An 18,025-nucleotide genomic window follows, 5' to 3' on the forward strand; every position below is an offset into this window, starting at 1 on the left:
ATTAGGACCAAGAGTGGCCAGACGTAGAAGAAAAGCCTTCAGTTGATTTATTTTCTCTACCTTTTCCCCCAAAATTGCTAAGTTACTCAAACCCCAATGGCGAACTTTCATGCAGCAAGAATTTTAAATTTGCCATCTCTTTTTTTTTTAGTAGGGGACATTATATTAGATCCAGAGCACAGAGAAAATGTTTGGAAAGTCTTCACCACTTCAATGCTATCAGGAAGAAGCAGAGTTGTGTGTTAAGCTGGTAACATAATAATATGTGGGCTGAGTTAAGCCCACTTCAGACTGTTTTTCTCAAACTTAATTGATGGAAACGGCCCACTTTTAGGCTTGATTTATTACCTTAGAAGAGTTATTCCAGGATTGCTGCAATGCAACTGTGGGTGTTCTAAACACACCCACGCTGCCAGAGAATCAGGAAGGATGTACTTAAAATCCTCTAATTTATCTAATAACATCTTTAGCGGCTTTTTGTGTAGGTTTAGTATTGTAATGGAAATTCACTCTGGCTGGATAAAGAGCTCCTGTGTGAAATTGCTAGCATTGGCTGTAGGGACATGTAAATAGCATTTGGAGCTGATTGGGGAAATACTCTGACCAGCTACATACACTATAAATGCACCTTTCTATTTTGTAATCTGTCACTACAGTTAAAATATTATCTAGCATTTCAGATAAGAATGTTCATGACTCTGGGTCTTCAGGGACGTGGCCTTCCCACCTTCCAAGCCCAGGCAGAGCAGAGGTTCCTCATGTCAGGACGTATTTTTTCTCTGCTGTTTAGATCCTGAGTGTCTAATTTAGCAACTGTGGATGCCTCAGTTATTAACCTGGTTCCCTCTTTGCTCATCAGTCAATGTTCCTGAGCGGTTGTTTATAAGTGACACAAAACCAGTTTGGTTTTCCTAGAAAGTTCCAGCACTGAGCTGGTGTGGGTAAGCCTTGGACTGGGACACAAGCTCAGATGGCTGCAGGTGCTAGCACAGCCTGTTACGTTTGTGCCCCAAGCGAGCTGTCTGGCTTGTGTCTGTAAACGCTTTCAGCACGGATTCTTCTGCTGCGTGTTATTTAGGCTGAACCTTAATCTTTTCTGCATTTTTTCAGAACGCTGTCCTCCCGGTGTTTATAACTGCTGGTGTAATTATTCTATCCCTGGCATCGCAATCTCTCGCTTTGTTGTAACATGGAAATTGCATGTAACATGAACAGTAACCAGTCTCACCGCTCTGGAGTGTTGGAGCTAATAATAGAAATGAAAAACCTGCTCTTTGTGAGCTAAATAAAGGCGCACAAGACGAGCTAGAAAATCAGCTTCTACACACAGCAGAAGTAACGGAGGTCCCGGTGTGTTTTCCTCTTGCTGATTACTCTTACCACTGGGCATTGCTGTATGTAAATAGGATCAGAGTTCCTGGGTTGTGCTGGGAAGAGCCAGTCCTAAGACAGCTGATTTCCTCCAGCAGTCGTGCTTCATTAGCGCGCACGTTGCTGAGGTTTGGAGGTGCTGCGTGAGCAGAATGCTCAGCTGCTCGTTCGAGGAAATACTCTTACTGATGGTGCAGTAACGCAGTACGAGTGGCTTTCTGCGTAACTGGTCAGAGCTTGTCTCGTGGCAATCTATCACTTGGACAAAGCTATTTATTGCTAATCTTATCTTTAAATAATTTATAGATATGTCGAATAGTAAATAATGAGGGTCAGAGGACTTATTTTGTGTGCGTTTTATAAATCTGCTACATAATCTTACTGTTTGTAGCAGCATTTGGTACAAGGATCTGGAAAACTTCATGGTAAAATGGCTTTTCAAAAAAACCCAAGTGTAGCGAATCTGATTTTTTTTTTTTTTTCCTGGAATTCGGATTTCTCTGCTGAAGCTATGGCACGTGGGCCAGTTGAGGGTGGCAGTTGGTTTTCCTGGGCAGTGAACCAAATGTGAATGCAAGTGACGGTCGCCATGTGCGTCTCAGGCTCCAGAACGAAGTCTGATGAGTCCGGATTCGTGTGTAGAAGTTTTTCTGCGCTGGATCTGGTTGGACTGATGCTTCCAGGCTGCCACCCCCTCTCCAACCGTGCTAAAAGCATGTGAACAGACTTACTGGGCCTAAGCAGAGGAAATAGGTTAAGGAAGTATATGTGCATCTTGCCCGTTCCCTGGATTACCTGATGCAGAATTCTGTTGTTGATGGGTGGTTTCTGAGGCTGAAATTAGCTCGTATGTCTCTGCGCAGTCCTGCAGTGGTAGACGCGTCTGATGGAGGACATTGTTACCCCTGATGACAACTACGGAAACTGGAAGTTTCAGGCTGCGTCAGCAAGAGACACCTGGAGAAGTTAAGGCAGACCAATGGGAAATACAAAGTCATGCATAAATTAAGAGGTATTAAACTCGTGAATGAGAGAATGTACATTAAAGTGGCTTTGGTTTGCTATAGATTAATTAACCTTGGGAGATATCAGGCTTAATTAAGCTACAGTGAGTTAAAGCCACTTTACTCTTGATAGAGATCATTCACGAGGGAGCTTTTTAACCTTATGCACGTCAACTGCATACCTCTTATGGCTTTGCCTTAACTTCCAGTGTCCCTTGGTGAGCTTTTGGACAATTTGAAATCTGAGGACTCTCTTATCCTTTGGAATCCTGACTCCAATTCTTAGGAGAAACTGGGTGGAATGGGCTTAAGATAAAAGTGTGTAATGCACATGTAGCAAATGTACGCTAAGCAAGGGTTGCATGACAGACTCTGTAGGGGGTTCAAGTTTAGATTTGAAAAACCTTTGCAGAGAGCTTACGAAATGGAACATTAAAACTTAAGGAACAGGGAACCTAAGAGTGAAACAGGGTTACTAAGATCCACATGGTGAGGTTGAGGTCTTGCTGCAGGGTTGTGGTGCTGTCTAGCAAAGGAGAATCGGAAGTTTTACAAATATTGGTTCAAATTCCTGTTTGTTTATAGAAAATAATGTTATGTATTTCCCTGACTGCAAGTTACCTTGCTAAATCAGATTAAAATATCTTTTTGTGCATTTCTTCTTGTTTTTTTTTTCTTTTCCAGTAATTGCCCTTCATTTTTGGCTGCTGCTCTAGCTAGAGCAACTTCAGATGAAGTCCTTCAGAGTGATCTTTCAGCACACTATTTACCAAAGCATGTGGACAACGCAGATGGGATCATACGTAAGTACATCTGCACATGATAATGCACAATTTTACATGGTGTGGATCTTTCACTGATACTCTATACTGGAACACTTTGCAGGTAATTCATAGATCTTTAAAGTCAGCATTGACTTCAGTGATCCATCTGGCCTGACCACTTGAATGGTACTAGATTTCTTCAAATTAGTTGCTTCTACCAACTAGCTAAATGAAATTGGACTAGATTTCTTGTAAAGGAATATTCCACATCAATGTAAAAAGATTAATGGAGAATTCACCACCACTCCTGATAGAGTTAGTGGCCAATGTCTTAGAGCTTTCTCATCTTTGAATCTTGCCTAGTTTTACTATTGAATTCTTTCTCTATTTTAAATGCCTTTCTCTGGTTGTATCTGTACTTCTATTTTATCAAACTCCTGCTCCTTAAGACCAGGTGGAAATCACTCCTTTCTTTTAAGTGCACCTTCATAAGACTGTATCTGGTGGCCCTGAATTTCTTTATAAGCACTTTAGACTGTGTGGTCCTGCTGCTTGCTGGCGAGTACCAGTTGTCCTCCTTCATCCTTAGAGCAAAGTCAAATATACATGTGAAGAGAGAATTTAATTCCGAATCATTTCAATCAATATAGTTTTTACTGTGGTTTGTAATTTTTTTATATAGTTTTAGCAAAGGATAGTACAAAGATACTTCATGCTTACAAGGAAAATTTCCTTTCTTCTTTTATCTGTGTTGGCTAACAAGATTTTTGCAGCATCCAGCTCAAAGCCATGCACCCTAAGTCATTTCGGGATTCTGCTGACCTAAATAACCTTTTGAAACACCTTCTAGGGTGCTCATTACAATGAAGGACAATGTTTCTCACATGTATTGAGAAGAATTCTGTCATTTGATCTTGAAAATACAGCCACCAAACCACTTTTGTCTATTCCATCCTTTTTTGATAAAAAAATAAATAAATGATTCTGGGGATAAGTAGGATATATAAATCTGGCTCTTAAAAAGGAAGATTCTGCTGTATTTCTCAGAGGCCTTTGGAAACCTGAGAAACAGAAAAATATGCTCTGGGTTCCCTTTTTGTAGGTATTGCTGCCTCCTCCTGCTGAGCAGGTAAATGGAATAGATTTGTCATTGTTCTGGCTGAGCAGCCTTCATTAATTTCAAATTGAGATCTCTGAGACTTGCATAAATATTTGACAGTCTCCAAGGAAATGTTGACTAAGCCTCCACACAGAATATCTAAAGAGTTCAACAAAAAAAGAAAAAGAAATAAAAAACTACCACAAAATCCTCACACCTACAGAAATTGCCACTTAAATGTATCTAAATCTGTAATACACAGATGCAAACATGGATTGGTATGTGTACAGGCTGGAGCAGGCACTAAAAATATGACTCCAGCTGCAGTATGTTGAGGTGAATTGTCATAATGAAGGTACTTGAAAATAAAATATACCTTTATAGATGCAATGTAAAGTGTTCAAATATGAAGATAAAGGGGGAGAGGAAGAAAGAGAACATCTTCTGGACCGTGGGAAAGCAGTGGTTTCATACGAATACTACAATTTTAAATAATACACCATAATGATAATTTTCAAAATGGAGCATTAGCTCAAGTGATGCAAGCTTTGGCTAGAGAAAATTGTAACAAAACTGGGGGGATTCATGCAGGACTGAAGGAGATTTCATTGCAAAAGGTCAGCAACTCCTTTCTCGCTCACTTTCTGAGTAGGAGTCCTTCGAGACACCGGGGCTAGTTGCTCAGAAGAGAGCTGCAACAGATGAAGGACCTACGGGTACCATATAGGCAGACTTTCATGCTTTGAAAGAAAACAAAGGGAACTGTAGCAGGTGATGAAAATGGGATTTATACATCTTGAAGTTTTGTGCTCAGAGTTCACTGTTTATCCTAATGATGTTTGGACTGCAGTAGAACGTGAAACCAAGCTGAATTTAGCTGGCAGGTTTTGATATCCAGTTCTATGTCGGTTTTTCTTATGAACACACAAAGATTTTTACTCTGCATAATACAAGGAGACATTTACCTGATTTGCCTCAAGTTTGATTTTGCTAGAAGAAAAAAAAAATATTCCAAATTTCCTTAGTGACTCTGAGAATTGCAACGTGACAAATCGTATTGCATACTTAGGAGTGGTAAAAGCAGTTATTGGTGTGCTGGTGGAAAGGAAATTAGAAGCTTTATGAAAGAAGAATGCTAATCATAAAAGAAGAAAAACTGGAGTCCACAAATGTAGGAATGCAGGAATATGGACCTGTTATATTTGGGGTGACCACGTGTCTTTGGATCTCAAGAACAGAGTCTAAGAGTCATAGGCCAGGACTGATTCTTCTCTTCCAGTTGCACTGGAGAGAAGCAAGAGAGCTTCCATGAGAACTGAAAGACATTCGATTTCCTTTTTTGAAAGGTCAGGTTAAGAACATTTAGTTTCCTTTTTTGTGGAGAAAGATATTCACGTGGGGGTTCAGCATTGTTAAGGAACCACTAAAGGAGGCTGGATAGTAGGACCACATTACACGGTGAAGGTATCTAAAACATCCGGCAGACTTCACAAAGCAAATCACAAAGTCCCATTACCCCGTCTCTGCAGGTACTAGGAGATGGGGTTACTATAGCCAAGACACAAAGAGGTCACTGACTAGTCAAAAACTTGAGTTCTTAGATTAAGACCTTGGTCCTTGGCTTGATGACATGTCTACAAACCTGGGTACTGATCCCTGTTGTGATACTGTCTGCATTTTCAAGAAAGGCCTCAAAATTTAGGTAGTAAAAAGCAGAATCTGATTACTGGTATTCTTTATACCCTAATTTTGCCCTAAAAGAAGTCAGTTATCTTCGGGAACAATAATGCCTGAGCTGGATTTCCCACTTAGCTGTGGTACAATTAAGCGCTACTTCCAACACTGGGGATTTTGGAGCAGCAGGAGGGAAATGAAATTCTCCATGACACAACCGCAATGACAGCTGAGTCAGCTCTGGCTCAGCGCTGCAACATTAACAATTGATGAGTAATTTACAGCTGTGAGGGGGTGGTTTAACTGTTGTGGGCCTTTCTCCTGTTTTAACCTCCAGAGCAATTATTGATGATGCTGACACTACGCACACTCCCTGCTGGGAAGGGTGCTCAGTGTCTCGGCACAGCCAGTGGGTTTCCTCCCTCCCTCCCCCCTTCAGAGGGACGCTCTGAAGCGTAACGGCCAGGTGACACTGAATGTCCACCCTTTCCCTTCGGATGTGCCCAGTGGAAGGAAATGGCAGAGCGAGTCTGTGGGGTTCGCTTCTGGAAAATATCATTTGGACATGCCAGGCTGTACGTGTTCCCTCTTTAATTATATTACCCAGTAAAGAGATTTCTGGTGGCACTGGTGAGAGCAGCAGAGGTGTTGTGGGGGAATCGGTGCCTGTTACTATGGCAGTGGTGGGATGACCCAGTCATTTGATTTCCACCACTTATTTTAAAGCTGTGTGATCAAGATGCTAAGACTCCTCCTTTGGATTATGTCTATAGCTTATTTCTGGCTTCATGGCTGCTCCTGCAGATCAAGCTTGAACCAACTCATACTCAACAGAGCTGGGAATATATCTTGCTCCTAAGGATCTTGGCCCCCTGATCACTGTAGCCCACATCTTGTGTAGACCTAGTACAGAAGTTAGTAAATGCTGCTTTTAGGTTCTTCACAGAATTGCTGTGAACTGAGAGATGCTGTAACTCTCCCCTCTAGTCCCCGTATTTGAGCCATTCCTCCTCCAGGAACGTTTGACACTCATGGATTGCTGCTGTTTGGCTTTGAAGATCTCTGGTGAATGATCATGAACAAAGAGATTCTGGTGTGTTCAGCTCTGATGCTTACTTCCTGTTTTCTTCCCCTGCATTTCAGAACAATTGTCAAGTGCCCGAGTTTTCACATTTTAAAATTACAATTTCTCAGGAGTGACAGTTCAGCATTTTCTTAAATTGAAGACCTTTATGGTTTTCTCATTTGCTCATGCAGATTTCTTTGACGCACTGTCTAGTCGTGAATCTGGAAATAACGTTATGAAACTAAGAAGGTACTGGATGTGTACCCCACCAAAACATCTTAAAGTAACGCTATTCATTTCTGTAGATTATTTACCACTGAATTGCCTCAGTTCTGCAGTGAGGTGTTGTTTGGAATAGATAGTTTGGTCTAAACCCAAGACATCACTGTAATGGATTGTGAGGTTTGTATGTGACGCTATATGCCATGACAAAGTCCTTATCAGAGCTGCGGTGGCACAGCTGCACCCGCCCTGTGCAGAGCGACGCAGGGGATCAAATGCTGAGGGAAACGTACTTGCTTTTCATTTCTTCTGACGCCACAAATGAGTTCCCCAAAGGCACAGGGGAATGTTTAAGTTAAAAAGACAAACAAACAATGATGAATGCTGATTATGGTGAGTTTGGCTTCCTCTTTTTATGCATCAGAGCCCAGAATTTCCCTGCTGACATCCATTTCAACTGCTCAGCTAAAATGGTCTTTGTTTCATCTTTGTAATGTATGCAAGAAAAAAATTCCCACTTAATAACACTTAGCCTTTCATTTGTGGTTTTTGCCTTCCCCAGAGATTGAGACAGTGAAGCTAGCCCGCGTAGTTTTTAGCAAATTGCATGAGATCTGCAGCAACTGGGTGAAAGACTTTCCACTCCAGCCGAAGCCCCACCGCTACTACGAGACGTCCATCCATGCAATCAAGAATATGCGCAGGAAGATGGAAGACAAGCACGTCTGCATCCCGGACTTCAACATGCTCTTCAACCTTGAGGTAAAAAGAGATTGTGTGGAAGACAGACGCATATGCTAAGTACAGTTTCTATTCCTGGGGAAACTTAGGTAGCCTTCTGCTGTGAAAACAAAAGCCATACCTGTGAGGCACCTGAGGAGGACTGACAGTCAGGAGACAAACCCGGTCTTTAGTTAGGTCAGTTGATATTCTGTAACCATAGCAGCAGTGTGACATGCAGTTTCTACGCAGGGCAATTTGCAAGGCTTCTGGTGAAATATTATCTAACTAAAGTTTGTATCTGGCCCACCCTGAGGTAGCCACTCATGCAGTGGCTGAAGGACTGACCTGCCATCGTGCAGAAAGCAGCCCTACTTCTGTGAGCAGCAACTGATGGCCTTGTACCATGCGATAAATCAAGGTGTGAGCTTCTCTTTGGCTGCAGATGCCCAGGTGTAGAAGAGGATTGCTCATGGAAATGGGAAGCAGTTCACCTTACAGTTCATCACTGAAACCAGTTGTCTACAGGGGTGGGTCTGTCCTGCTTGTCAACCCTTTCTCTTCGGAGGAAGAAGCCAAAAACAAGAATAAGGAAAGAAAGTAAAAAAACAAAAAACAAAAAACAAACCCAAAACAAACCCCAAAACTTATAGGAGAATGGGGTGCAGTTCACACAGGAACCTAGCACCATGAGTAGTTTGGTGGAACTGGGGCCAGACTTCCCTCCATTAATTACTTTACGTGGCCATCGGTCAAATACTCATGCCTGCTCCTCCTTCAGATATAAAACTGGACACTGAAGAAAGGCAAATAGAAGAAAGTGGCAAGAATTTTACCTTTAGGATCAGATTACTGCATAATTGATTTTTTATTACATCCTGTCACTTTAATAACCATCTTCTGCCCCATCCACGTTCTTGCCTTTAAATGATATTAATGCAAACAGAGGCAGATGTTTCCTTTGCCTGTCAATTGTCAGCTTTCTTATTCCAATTTGTGTTGGAGCCCATTACTTAAAAATTACAACGTACAAATATTCTAGTCATTGAGATGGCTGTCAAGGTTGAATTGGCGCTGACAGTGGGTTGGTGTGTTATATGTACGAGTAGGCACAGGAGTTGCTGTCTCTTGGTACAGCATTGTTTCTCTGTTTGAACAGATAAGGGGAAGTTGAGAAAACTGACTTGAAGATGAGTGATTTTGCTGTATTTGATTTGTGAATGTAATCACAATTATCTGATGAAAGAGTACATACAGGTTTTTTTAAAAAAAAAAACAGGCATCCAAGGTGATATGGATTAGATTTTTTTTTTTTTAAAAAAAGAATGAAAGCAGAGGCTGTGGCTGGCTTCACATTTTAACTGTACTGGCATTTTATCCCTGGTGGGTTCTAGTCTTGATGTAGACTTCATGCAAACTGTACTGGATGTTCTCTCTCCATGGTTTTTGCACACAAAAACTGCTGCACAATTTGATAAGAATGGCACTTGCTATTTGAGTTGAGTGACTGAACTGTAACAAATGGGACATAGGGAGCTCTGAGAGCGCCACACGGGCATCCCTTGCAGTTTGCAGGTAGAATTCATCAGCAGTAAGGTGGAATTTCCCATCAATGCCAGTGAAGATGGTCCGAGTAGTTTGTTTTTCCAGTGGAGACTCTGCCTCTAAGTGCAATTTCATGAGGACCCCACAAATCTCAAGTTCAAAAGTTTTAAGACAATCCAGTTAGCCGTTTGCATTGCTTTTCCCTGAGTTGTTTTCTCAATGTGTTCCCATTGACAGGACCAAGAAGAGCAAGCTTATTTTGCCGTGTTTGATGGTCACGGGGGCGTGGACGCTGCCATCTATGCCTCCATCCACCTCCACGTCAACATGGTCCACCAGGAGATGTTCCAGCACGACCCGGCAGAAGCGCTGTGCCGAGCGTTCCGGGTGACCGACGAGCGCTTTGTGCAGAAGGCAGCCAGAGAGGTGACTGACTGACCTGGGCTGGGCTCTGAGAGCGTTCACCTCCACCTCCTCTGTCAGCAGGGGCGCTCCGGGCGCTGAGCCTCCGCTTCCCACACACCCCCTTCATTTGGGAGGACGCTGCTGCTGTTTTTAAGTTCACAAACTAACCAGGTTTAGTCCTCGGGGTGGTATTTTTTTCCCTAATTTCTACAACATACGTTTTTCTTAGCTCCAGAAAGCACAAATCAATGGGTAACTGACCCCTAGGCCTCCTAAACATATGCAAGGGCTGAGTTAAGTGCAGGGAACTCCAGAAGCTTACAAAGAAACCTTCCTCCAAGAACATTAACACACCAAAAGAACAACAATTTTTAAATGCCTTTAGAAACAACCTGTTAACTCTCACTTCTTAACTATTCCAAGTCAAACCAGTGGCACAGCAGCTCCCTAGCAGAGCCCCACTTCTGAAACGTGGCTCCAAGGCAGGGGATGTCACAGGGCAAAATCGATGGCTTGTGTCCGGCCATGTTGGCTCTGAGGGGCTGTTACTGCACAGTTGGAGCAGTAAGGAAAGCTGCCCATTCCTCCCCAGAACAGGCTGAGTGTTGGAATATCAACATGTTTTGTCCTTGAGTTAAGCAAGAAAATGCTTTGAAATGGTTCTTATTTGCTTATTTAAAACGGCTGGTGGTTTTGTTTTGTTTTTTTTTCACCCTCCCCAGAGTCTGCGCTGTGGAACCACCGGGGTGGTGACTTTCATCCGAGGAAATATGCTGCACGTGGCCTGGCTTGGGGACTCCCAGGTTATGCTCGTGAGGAGAGGCCAAGCTGTGGAACTGATGAAACCCCACAAACCAGATCGAGAGGTGAGAATACCCCGTTTTAAATACACCCGGGCAGTCCTCACCGCTGCAGCTGACAGCAATCAGCTTTATGTGGGACGCTGGGACACGGAGTGTCACCTTGCTGGGGTCTCTTAGAGCGGCAGCTCCAGTTATCCCAGTTTGTTTGGAAGTTGGCATGGATTTGTGTGCAAACCCTTTCTTCTCATCTGCTGGGGCCTGCAGCCCCCGCTGTGCTGTGTTTGTGAAAACCAAGTATTTCTGGGCATGTTTGGTGTGCGCTGGCGGCACTGAACGCTCTGTCCAAACCCCTCTCGTGTTGCCTTGCTGTTTAGGATGAGAAGAAGCGCATTGAGGCACTTGGGGGCTGTGTGGTCTGGTTTGGAGCCTGGAGGGTGAATGGGAGCCTCTCAGTCTCCAGAGCTATTGGTAAGAGTGGGCTTCAATTCCTTTTTCCAGTTTGCTTTTCTTTTTAATTAAAACTTTAATTTTTCTAGTGATCAAAATTTGAAGTACAGCTGAAGATAGACCTGTGGGTGATAACCTCTATTTTTTTCCTCTACAGTTTGAGGGAGTAATTTCCAAATAATTGCTTTAACTTGGGGTAAGAGTCATCAGCTCCGTGCTGTGTTAATAAAAGGGCTTCCAGATGCTGTGGCTGCAAACCCACAGTCTGGTGTCTCTGTGTGGTGTTTTTCCACAGGGGATGCTGAGCACAAGCCATATATCTGTGGGGACGCAGACTCTGCCTCCACTGTCCTAGACGGCTCTGAAGACTACCTCATTCTAGCCTGCGACGGCTTCTATGACACAGTCAATCCCGATGAGGCAGTCAAAGTGGTGGCTGACCATCTAAAGGAGAATAATGGCGACAGCAGCATGGTAGCACATAAATTAGTGGCGTCTGCTCGGGACGCCGGTTCCAGCGACAACATTACTGTCATTGTGGTATTTCTCAGGGACATGAACGCAGCAGTCAATGTGAGCGAGGAGTCGGACTGGACAGAGAACTCTTTTCAAGGTGGGCAAGAAGACAACGGGGAAGATAAGGAAAACCATGGAGACTGCAAACGACCGTGGCCCCAGCACCAGTGCTCAGCACCTGCAGACCTAGGGTACGAAGGACGAGTGGATTCCTTCACCGACAGAACTAGCTTAAGCATAGGGTCCAGCATTAACCTGTTTGATGATCAAGGCTATTTAGACCTGACAAAAACAGGAACTAGTACACCTCAGAGTGCCAAATGTCTGCCACCAATTCAAGCGTTTAGTCCTGGCATACCAAAGAGCGCCGATTTGATCAGCTTAGCAGTGAAGAACGACTCAACAGAGCGCACCACACCGTCAGTGCGTGGACAGCGCGATCCCAGGGAGCACCACGCTCCGCTTGGTTTGGCTGCTGCAGGGCCGAGCATCTACAGGGTGAAGGGTTTATCCCCCATCTTCTGTGGGCTGGAAGAGGAACTGTTCAAATCCTTGGGAAAACGAGCTGCGCTCTTTCACCTCCGGCTCTGTAACGGGAAGAGGCGACGAGGAGCCAGGCTCAAACCAAAGTTTCACGTGCCGCTCTTGGCCCGTGAGCCTTCCCATCTAGAAGGATCGAGGCTGTCCTTGCCCGTCCGGGGCCGCAGTAGCACGAGGTTGTGGGTAAGACGCTCCCCGTGGTGGAGGCTGGCTGGGCGTAGCGCTGACAGTGAGAGCGTGTTTTTGATGCGAAGACAAAGTCATTGTATACCAGATTCACACCTTCATCAATGCTGTAAAATGTAACCGTCCCCCTCGCGTCCCCCGTCAGACTCCCAAAGTAGACATTCCCAAAATAAAACTGGCATCATCAGAAAGCGACGAAAGGTGGGCATTTCAGAACTCTACTCCAGTCCCCTGCAAAGCTCAACCCATGTGTAAATAGATCTAGGAATTAACAAATGTAGTTGTTTCAATCTCAATAAAGTTTGGTGGTGGTGCCACCCTGAGCAGTGCCACAGCCACCCGGCCACCCGCACGTACCCAGCCACATTCACCAGTGGGAGCCCAACAGCCGGTTCTCGCGCGCGGGGAACGGGCTGTGACACCACAGGAAGATGAACCCGCCTGAGGGGCGTCTGTGGAGCAATATGGAAAGAAAGATTCTGGTTTAGAACTGCCAAATTTTGTGAGAGTGGGGGGGAAGTTGCCAGAGAAGTCAAGGTGTGTGGGGGCTTTTTTTTTTTTGTGTGTGTGTTCTGCTTTCTGTTTATTTCAGGCGAGCGTTAAGGTGAATTAGAAAATTACATCCGCTTTTGCAGGTAGACGACTAAAAGCCATACAGGGTTTTACCAGGTAACTTAGGAATGGACAAACTAAGCTCCTGCTACTCTGTTCTCAGACTCCAATTGAGGTACAGACTCATAATTTACCTTTTTTTTTTTTTCATGTAACATAAAACGTGGAATATGAAGAAAACTGTTTTTTGTAGTTTTTAAAAAAATTATTTCCTATGGCTAGAGGTGCAGTGTAGGGAATCTCGTATCTTTCTGGTGCTTTTAGTGGCATTTTTCTCGTTTGTCAGTTTAGGAAACTGTTCTCAATTAGTTTTAATTGAACATGATTGTGCTTAATGCTTTGAGCCAACCTCTTTCCACCGTAACTTCATCTCAGGTCTTAAAAGAAACCAATCTGTGGAGATGTTCAGTACAACGCTACTGTCACTCAACCAGTCAAACCAGAGAACTGCTTGCGAGAGATAATGAGCAATTTGACGAGCTGTTTGGTTTCGGTCGTGATTTCTAGACGGCGAAGGCGTAATTTCATCTGCGGTTGCAGCAGGAAGGCTGGTAGGACGCTGTGTCTACAAGGCGCCTTCTTGCCGCAACGTGGCGGTTTCCAGCGCGCGTAGGAACGGCGGCCGGGCTGCCGGAGAATCCCAGGAGCAGGGGCTGCGCTTGGGGTTTAGTGGAGAGGGTAGAACTCCCTGACAAGGCAGAGCTCTGCTTTGGTTAAACCTGGGCTTAGAAAGGAGAGTGAGGAATGTCAGTCGCCCTTATTTTCGTAGGCAGAGCATTAGTTATCAAACTGGGCAACAAACAGACCCACCAGCTCCTCCCTGCTCTCGAGGTGACGTCGCACCCTGAGGGGAGCGGTTAATTGGGACGTAAGTAAGCAGACGATTCCATCAGCTCCACTAAATACACATCCTGTTACTATTCTTTGTTACAGTTAGACATTTGGAAGAGTTTGAATAAAGTAAGTCTTCATAGGCATTTATCGTACAATTCATATCATTTTAGCAGTAACGATTTAATAACAGTATTAGTACTTAGCTAGAGTTTGCAAAGTATTTTAATATTAAGTAGTCAGGAGATTATTCAACACAACAAGATGGCAAGGTTTGAATTCTGCCAATTTCCGCTGCTTCTATCTTTGATGCACTATTTCAAAAGCAATCTGATGAATAGCAAAAGGCTTTGTGAGTAAACCAGGAGTCAGAGTGTGGCTTTAGATTCCTTTGATCTTTTTCAGAGTTTTTTTTTAATCTTACGGGATCATTGGCTCTTATCTGTCATCTTATTAAGCCTTAGCTGTTGTCAATGTTCTCTTTAGCTGCAGCGTATGTTCCGAGTCAGATTTACTGAGGAAATTTGAGAAACCAGGAAACGGTAAAATATGCAACTCTGGGGCATCTCTGCGGTGCCTTCGTTTTAAATTATCCACAGTAATAATGACACATTGAAGGTCCATCTTAGAGCTGACTGTCGTGCTTCGGAGAGAAAGGTGGTGTAAGTGCAATTCTTCGTGTGAGTAAATTAGAATGAAAAGCCGTGATGGATGATAAAACTTCTTCCCAGTCTGCAGGAGCAGTTGAAGAGCACTGGACTGCAGGTGTGCTGTTTTGGGAAGGATCTAGCTTTTTAGGTGTGGATTCATAAACGATAATTCTGCGACTCATGCCATTTATCTTGCTAGGAGAAAAAAAAAAAATCTACCATCGTAGTTCCAGTGTGGTCAGGTAAAACCATTGTATAGATAGCGAGTGTTCATTTCTTCACTAAATGCATATTTATAGAGTAGATAGGAACCATTTGTAAGGTAAGTCCTTTAAAGTTCTATAATATTAAAAGTAGTGGTTATTGGTCTGATATATGCTGCTCTTGATTCTACACACTAGACAAAAAAGCAGTGCTTTGTGAAATGCAGTGTTTTCTCTTAATGCCACTGGTGATAGGAAGTAGTTCTCTTCAGTTCACAATCCTGTGCCCTTATTTGCTGCTTGCTAACGTAAGCAATAATCCCTCTCTAACGGTATCTAAGTGTTCTGTATCTCGTACTTTGATTGTCTATCTGGTGACAATGTAAAAATATTAGGCTAATATAAAAGTATCTAATTGTATTTATTAACTGTTGATACTGAGATTCAGTCTGTGACCTGTGTTTTGTATTTTTATTGTGTATCTTAGTGGTGGTGAAATTTGTATAACGAATCTTTCCAATAAAGAGCTGAAGTATCCCTTTTCCGCGTTAACACGACCCGCATCACTTTCAGTTTACGTGTTAACCGTGTTTGCAGAACTAGGAGGTAGGTAGTGAAAACATTTTTTTTTTTTTTTTTTTGGTTAAATTGTGTTGGTTTTGAGAACCGGGCTCCAGGCGGTTTGTCTGAAGCTGCTCAAAACTCGCTCGTAAGCTCTTCACTGTGAGTACTAGTGGGATCCCCGCGATCCCCACGCTGGTAGTTTCCTGTGTACACTTTTTCAATGTGCAACTCTGAGGAATGTCTGCGTTGCAGAGAGCAGTATAGCACCAGACCAGGGAGCTGTTAACCCCTTTCGATTTGCACTAAAGGTGGGTGGAAACGCATGTATATAACTTTTTCTTTACCTAGAAGTGCCATCAATTGTCCTTGCAAGTTCAAACCATTCGGTATTTGATTTCGGTTGCATTGTAACACTGAAGGACAATGTCAAAGCAGACTTTAACTTAACGCCACATTTATAGTGGTGCATCCTCACAGAAACTCTGCTCTGTTTTTGGAACACTGTGTGTCAGCGAGAAGCGCGTTGTCCTATGGGCAGATACGGTGAGGCACCGCCAGTTCTGTGCTTACAGACACGGCTGCTGTAGTTCAGGTCCACTATCTCCTCCCTAAATCCTCCCCACCCTGGCAATGTTCTGCGGGGGACAAAAAATGAGAAAGATTGGTCTAAATGAGGGGCTGTTTGAGCACAATTTATTCACTCGGCACTAGTCACGTAAACGAAGCCATGGGAGGGGATACTGCAGCTTTGTTCACGCCTGCAATTTAGGGCAATCTTTCTTTAATTCGTAGCCTCTGTGCAACAGGAACGAAACTTTCTACCCTTGTATCATGTGCAATAAGTAATAATGAAGCATTAACACAACCTCAGACGTCCGTGTCCATATTCCTTCCCCACTCCTCGCTAATCCGGCGCTCGCACTGTACTTGCCAGCATTAAAGCTAAAGAAAAAAAATACAACCCCACCTATTAGGGTCTAGTACAACTGTTGTATGTCACAATCGCGTTTTGTTGGGTCTTTTCTCTCCTTCACTCTAGAAGCCACCTTGGAACAAGGGAAGCTGGCTGAGCTCACCCCAAGAACTCCTCCGGCACCAGCGCGTGTGGCGAGAGCCAGGTGTGTTGTCCCTGGGTGCTCCCGTTGACCTTTCTGTGTTATCTTGTTCATGAAACTCACGTGGTCTTTATGAAGCAAATAAGTGACGGCTAACGCTGTCACAGGGGTGGGACCTCCCCCTTCAACCTTGTTCTACAGTTCACATGCGAGTTTAGTTATAACCATGTATTAGTCATCCGTACTTTATTTATGAAAGCTGTTTATACAGGAAAAACTGTTGAAGTTTTACCAATATCTTAATAAAACAGTAATTTAAACCACACTTCAGATAGTCTGTTTATTTAAGAGTTAAAAGGACAGCAACCACCACTTGAATTAAGTGTCTTTCCTGGGGTAAAAGCAGATTTTTGCAGTTCAGCACAGCCCCGGGCAGTCTCTGGGGTGTCACCCTGGGCCTGACCCCATTTACAGCCAAAAAGGGAAGGGGCTGTTAACTCACACTGTGCTGTAATTCCATAAATAAGTCTTCAGTACCCCTCACCCACCTCTCGTTTAAGAGCTGGCTGTAGGCACGTTAGTTCTCTGTGAAGCTCCATTCCTGGCCCTGCAAAGGTTGGACACGAACCCCAGAACAGCTCCTGGGGCTGATCAAAATAACTCCCTTCAGCTCAGGCCTCTTATCCAAAGTAAAGCATCTGCGAGTGGTGAAGAGGCAGAGCTCCGTGATTACTGCTAATTGAGCTGTGGGTAATAATCAACACGCAGCCCTGCACAAGAGTAAACACTCACACTGCGCTACCGCCGCGTGCAGCTGGGCCCAGGCCACCGTCCGGGTGCCGCAGCTGGAGCCAAGACACACGCAACCAACTTTGGGTAAAATTAGGTCAATTCCTAGTTGAATAGATGAGATTTAAGGGTTTAGTCTGGCTTTCAAAATCCCAGATGGATTTTAAGCGTTTTCATTGAAAAATTCAGGGAAAAAAAGGACAGGTGTACAGCAGCAAGATCTTCTAGGAGCAGGCGGTGCTGCAGGGCAAGGCCCCGATGGGCAGGCGCTTCCATTTTGCTCCTTCACACAGAAACATCTAAAACTTCACAGCAGCTTTCAACATTCATTTTATTAACAAAGTGCAAACAGGTTCAAACTAGGAGTTGTACAGCACTTACACTGCGGAACGTTCAGACAGAAAAGAACAACGTCAGTACAGGCAGCCGCGACAAGGACAGCTCTGGGTTACAGTTACTCATGCTTGGTCACTACCCCTGCGTCAGCTTTTGTAGCTTCACACGTCGTTTAGCAGCTCAAAACACAACACACAGCGGCAAAGTTTGGCAACGGGTTCAGCTGGTCCCCACCAGACTGAGGAAAACAACCACTGCGCTGGCTGTTGTACCCCCGCCCGCGCTCCACCACACCCGCCGGACTCAGCCCCCCACACCCAGGTTGTGCCGTTAGACCAACGACGCAGGAGGACGGAGCCTGGGACAGGGCTCCAGCACCTTCCGGATGTTTGTTGAGAGGCTGGCGGAGCCAGAATGCAGGAATGTCGTGTTAGGGTAAGGCCTTCCAAGGTCACTTTGCCCCAGGAACAGGTTTAAGACGACTGAAGAACCGCCCTGGGCGGAACAGAGCACACACACAGCCACCACCAGCCGCCCTGGGCTAAGCTCCCGTGAACAAACCGCCGCTTCTCCCCGAGCCGGCAGGTCCTCAGGCCCCGAGCCCGTTCTCTATCTGCTCCAAA

The 18,025-nt window shown here is 44.4% G+C and overlaps 2 protein-coding genes across 3 annotated transcripts in view; one reads left to right on the forward strand and one right to left on the reverse strand.

The window, feature by feature from the left end:
• PPM1E (protein phosphatase, Mg2+/Mn2+ dependent 1E) overlaps window positions 1-16,602 on the forward strand; it is a 70,710-nt gene extending 54,108 nt beyond the window's left edge. The window contains 6 exon segments of the mRNA XM_074890503.1: window positions 3,060-3,178; window positions 7,763-7,962; window positions 9,703-9,891; window positions 10,593-10,736; window positions 11,048-11,141; window positions 11,416-16,602. Coding sequence (XP_074746604.1) covers window positions 3,060-3,178; window positions 7,763-7,962; window positions 9,703-9,891; window positions 10,593-10,736; window positions 11,048-11,141; window positions 11,416-12,482 — 1,813 coding nt within the window. The 3' untranslated portion in view covers window positions 12,483-16,602.
• A 778-nt stretch (window positions 16,603-17,380) lies between these two features.
• Window positions 17,381-18,025, reverse strand: part of TRIM37 (tripartite motif containing 37) — a 32,087-nt gene continuing 31,442 nt past the window's right edge. For both annotated transcript variants that reach the window (XM_074890368.1, XM_074890367.1), the window contains exon 25: window positions 17,381-18,015. In XM_074890368.1, coding sequence (XP_074746469.1) covers window positions 18,012-18,015 — 4 coding nt within the window. In that variant the 3' untranslated portion in view covers window positions 17,381-18,011. The remainder of the gene's footprint in view (window positions 18,016-18,025) is intronic.

The sequence above is a fragment of the Strix uralensis genome, chromosome 20, assembly GCF_047716275.1.
Source record: "Strix uralensis isolate ZFMK-TIS-50842 chromosome 20, bStrUra1, whole genome shotgun sequence".
Taxonomy (NCBI): domain Eukaryota; kingdom Metazoa; phylum Chordata; class Aves; order Strigiformes; family Strigidae; genus Strix; species Strix uralensis.